The following is a 5,158-nucleotide window of genomic DNA, read 5'->3' on the forward strand; positions in this document are numbered from 1 at the left end:
TAATAACATTGTTTTTATATTTGTTTTTAATTTTAGCTAAACCTTTAAAAAGTATTTTTTATTAGTTTTTTATTTTAGTCCATTTACTTTCTATTATAGTTTTTATTAATATTTTAAATTAAATATTAATTTAATTATAAATTAAACATGAAACACTATCAAACTTTTATTTTAGTATCACGAATACACTACTATAGTTTTTATATAAATAATTTTAATTCCTTTTTTTAGATTTTCCATATTAATTTTTAAGTTTCAGTAATCTTGGTGCTTTTGTAAGTTAAATTTTTTTTTTTTACAATGTTTGTATGTAGCTTTTATTTAGTTTCTACATATATATATATATATATATATATATACACATATACACACACATAATTATTGTAAAAACATTGTTTATATATTTGCTTTTAATTTTAGCTAAACCTTTAAAAAGTATTTTTGTTTCTATTTAAAAAATCTATTTCTGTTTTTATTATTTTTATTTCTGTTTTATTTTTAGTTATTTTAGTACATCAAGTATTTTTATTTATTAAATGTATTTTTTAAACATGTTTTATATTTTCCATTATTTTAATTTCGTTGAGTGTTCTGTCATTTTTATTAGTTTCTGTTATTTTAAAAATTTAAATTTTCTGTTTAGTTATTATTAATTTTTATTTCAGTTATGGTTTTAGTTGTTTTATTACATCAAGCTAAACTAAATGAAAACCCAGTTCAACTTGATTAACAAAAATTGCTTTGGCAACTAGCTGAAACAAAATAAGTACTTTTTAATATTTTATTGCATTTCAGTTAATGTTTATTTTGTTTCAAGGAACGAAATATTTTTGTATGGGTTTAGTTTACGAAGACTACCTTGCCTTGAAAGCATTTTAATTGAAGAGCAAATTCATTATTGTCTTTAAACATGTCTATATGTGACCCTGGAGCACAAAAGCAGTCTTAAGTCGCTGGGGGATATTTGTAGCAATAGCCAACAATACATTGTATGGGTCAAAATTATACATTTCTCTTTTATGCCAAAAATCATTAGGATATTAAGTAAAGATCATGTTCCATGAAGATATTTTGTAAATGTCCTACCGTAAATATATCAAAACGTAATGTTTGATTAGTAATATGCATTGCTAAGAACTTCATTTGGACAACTTTAAAGATGATTTTCTCAATGTTTAGATTTTTTTGCACCCTCAGATTCCAGATTTTCAAATAGTTGTATCTCAGCCAAATATTGTCCGATCCTAACAAACCATACAGCTATGGAAAGCTCATCAAAAACTTTACCCTTATGACTGGTTTTGTGCTCCAATGTCACATATCTTTATGAATGAGACAAATGGTCTGCTCACCGATTTCTCCACACATCGTCTGCTTCTGTCTCCTTTCTAAAGTTTCGGGTTTGACTTCAGAGACTCGACTCTCTTCACAAGAAACACAAGCATCTGGTTCTGCGTTTGTGTGGCGTGTGGGTTTCAAGGGTACTAAAACCGGGTTTGGCGGGTCAATGCAAAGACCTACAGCCTTTCTGGCGTCTTTGGATGGAGATGTCCATGTGTTTGGATCCAGGATTGGCGGAAGCTCCTTGTTGGGAAGCTCGGGAAGCGAAGGCCATTTGGTTCGGAAGTCCATCCGTTTGTCCTCCAGAGGCGGCTTCTTCTGTCTGAGGAGACGGTACTGGTCTAGACTGAGCGCTTTGGGCTTCTGAGAGGACGTGATGTCGTTTTTACAGGATGTGGATTCAGAAGTCTCCTCGTCGTCAGGTGGAATCTCGTGAATGGAGACTAAGTTTAATGCAAAAGTCACCGTCTTCTTCACCCGTCCCGCATCGCTGGTTTTGACTAAAGCGCAGCGTTTAGGTATCGTCTTAACGTTTCGGTGTGACGAGGTGGCATTTTCGTTCTGTGCATTTGGATTCAAGTCTTTTCCTGATCGGTCCAGAATGTTCTCTTCCTGTTCCTCGTAACCTTCTACATCAACAAACCCCTCCTCTTCCTCCTCTGCAGACACTCGCGTCTCTTTCTCGGTCCTGACGCAGTACGGATGCATGTGTCTCACTAAATCTGCAAGTAATTCCCGGCAGTCCTGTGGGAATATCGGGTCGGATTCGATCCGGAAGGTTCTCACAGATCGGCTCTTCTTCTCATCGTGGCCTCGCTGTGAGCTCTCGCTCTGCGTCCCTAAATGACGACGAGGTCTTAACTGTCTGTCTGACATAACGACCTCCTGAAGGAGAGAAAATAAACACACACAAAACACTGAGACACAACTCGAGGTCGAGCGATATACAGTGTTTAGTTTTTAATTGGCACTATCTTCGTCTTGGAAGTGTGATAAATATTGATATATAAACATTGATTTTTGTATTTTAGTTTGTTTCTGTAAACACAATTATTTTAAGTAACATTTGTTTTTTTTAGTTAATGATTATAACCTTGCTTTGAAAACATTTTAATCGAATATATTTACATTATATATATATATATATATAATGTGTAATATTTCATGTATATATATATACTTTGTGAATGTGTGTGCACAGAAAACATATAGTTTTAAAAATACATTTTAAGTAATTATGTGTAAAAGAAATACGAGAGCAAGGTAAAATACATATAATATGAATTATATATTTTACGTAATAAAAAACTGTACATGCCATGTGAAAATTACATTTTAAAAATGTTAATGTTCTTTTGTAAATCATTTAAATATTTCATGACAATAAAATAAAATAATGTGATGAAGCAGCTATTATATATATATATATATATATATAGTAAAAATATAAAATATAGAAGTCCATTTTCAAATTTTTGTTCTTACAAAATAATCTTTTTGAAGTAGTTATGTGAAAAAGAAGCATAAGAGCTATACATGCATGCATATATAAATAAATATATATATATATATATATATACTATTTCTTACTATTATTGAAAATAAAAAAAAATAAAAATTGAAAATGATTAATTTAAAAAAATTATTTTATTTCTAGCTATTCTATTCTCTCTTCTTTTCTTGTATATAATTTCACATAATATATTTCATGACAATACTATATAAATCATCAATGTGTGACGAAGCACAACTACTTTATATTATTATTTATTTTATTAATTACAAAAACGTGCTCATGATTAAGTGATTATTTTTAATTTCTTAATTAGCACTAGTTTTACTAGTTACTAGGTTGAAACAACTGGCCAATTAATCGGTTATCGGCTAGTTTTTTAAAACTTAGTTATAGTTTTCTGCAAAATCCAGTCTCGGTGGAGCTCTAGATTCGACACAACAACATGTACAACAGTTAGATTTACAGACATATCTAGTTTGAGTTCGTCCATCATCAGCTGGGTGTGACGCTGTGGAGAAAGAGTCTTGATCAGCTCAATAACGGAGCAGCCAGAGGAAACGTACTCTTCCTGACTTCTTTACAGCTGCTGATTGAAAGATTTTGGGCCGATCCGGTGACGACGGACTCAAATGAAGCAGATTCCTGAGCTGTGACGGAAACACGTTTGACAAAAGTAAATACCTTTACACGTTTTACGTATATTGAAACACTAAACAATAGGGATGTAACGATATCAAAATCTCACGATACGATAATATCGCGATATGACGTCCACGATGCGATGCTTATCGCGGTATTTAAAAAAACAAAAAAACAAAAACAAATGAAGAATTGGAATCTAATGCACTTTGAGAGTTCAGAATGAAGAGCTGCAACCCATGTTCTTAACTAAGAAAACTTCAGTCAGAAAAAGAACTTTAAAGGAGACTCAGCCCTCTTTTTATTTGTGATCTACTGTCTCAGTCTAAATTACACTCACACTGCTGTTTTAGGAAAATAAAAATAATAAAAAATAATAATAATAATAATAACAGTAATAGCCATATATTATAAAACAATTGCACTGTAAAATAAATGCAAATGAATGTTTCATAGCTATATTATTTTAGCTTTACACTACAGTAGAGAAATAACAATACTTCTTTCCTAATTTCTACACTTGAGAGAGATATTGTGAATCTGGACTGCGTTTAAACCGCTAGCTGTCAGCGATTCATGCTGCACTTTAAGCTTTTATTTAGAAGGAAAACTCCAGCTTCAGTGAAAACAGGATTACAGAAACACGTCTCACTACAAATCTAGTGAAACGCTGTCATCATCTGCCGTGAAAATAAAGCATGACTGGTGTCTGCTGCGTTCCCAAACGCGCGCTAAACTCACAGCACGTGAAATAAAGGAGTGGACTGCATTCATTCAGTGTGAACGAGTCGTTCTGAGACGCAGAAAACACCGGATCACGAGCTGATCGTCTGAACCAAGTGTGTGCTTCACTTTGAAACAGACTTGATGAAGAGGTGAAGCATATTGTGCTTTCGGTTTGAGTTCGTTTGAGATACTGTGCCAAAGCATAATGACCCAAAACACAACTTTAAACACCTTTAATGTTAGAATAAGAAGTTTAAATATATTTTAAAAACTACACACTCCTATCGTTTCATCCCGTCATGTGACCGCGATAATATCGAGACAGTTTTGCTATCATGATATTGATTATATCGTTACATCGCTAGTAATTACTGAAGTGATGATTATTTACGCAGTGTTGTTTGTGTGTCAGGGCGCTGATGGAGTGGAATATCTGCTGATTCCGGTGGATAACGGCACTCTGACAGACTTCCTGGAGAAAAACGATGTGGAGTGAAACCAGGAAAACCTCACTGCTGTCCACGGCTCAGTAAATGTGTTTAGCTGAATAGCACTTAATCTTTCTGATAAATAACTTGCCAACATTGTATCATAAAGGATTTGATACAGGAGGAAACGTGGCAGGTTTGACTGAAGACAGAGACAGCTTGTGTGGTTGCAGGGTTAAAGGTCTCTTAAAGGAACAGTTCACCCAAAAATGACATGATGCTGAAAGATTAGGATGAGTTTGCTTCTTCATCAGGTTTGTAGAAATGTAGCACTGCGTCAGTGTCTCAGCAATGGATGCTCTGCAGTGAATGGGTGCCGTCAGAATGAGAGTCTGATAAAAACATCACAATAATCCACAAGTAATCCACAGCACTCCAGTCCATCAGTTAACATCTGGAGAAGACAAAAGCTGAAACAAATCCAGCATTAAGACGATTTTAACTAAAA

The 5,158-nt window shown here is 33.4% G+C and overlaps 1 protein-coding gene across 5 annotated transcripts in view; it reads right to left on the reverse strand.

Annotated features, from left to right (window-relative positions):
• Positions 1-5,158, reverse strand: part of LOC107702032 (peroxisome proliferator-activated receptor gamma coactivator-related protein 1-like) — a 20,064-nt gene that overhangs the window by 9,118 nt on the left and 5,788 nt on the right. For 3 of the 5 annotated variants that reach the window (XM_016504212.1, XM_016504210.1, XM_016504211.1), the window contains exons 3-4: positions 3,421-3,504; positions 1,353-2,226 (exon numbers count right to left, since the gene is read on the reverse strand). In XM_016504212.1, the coding sequence (XP_016359698.1) occupies positions 1,353-2,226; positions 3,421-3,504 (958 nt within the window). Of the gene's footprint in view, positions 1-1,352; positions 2,227-3,324; positions 3,505-5,158 lie in introns of those variants that run through there. The other 2 variants (XM_016504214.1, XM_016504213.1) reach the window with 2 other exon arrangements.

The sequence above is a fragment of the Sinocyclocheilus anshuiensis genome, unplaced genomic scaffold, assembly GCF_001515605.1.
Source record: "Sinocyclocheilus anshuiensis isolate Anshui unplaced genomic scaffold, SAMN03320099.WGS_v1.1 scaffold250, whole genome shotgun sequence".
In the NCBI taxonomy this organism is placed as follows: Eukaryota; Metazoa; Chordata; class Actinopteri; order Cypriniformes; family Cyprinidae; genus Sinocyclocheilus; species Sinocyclocheilus anshuiensis.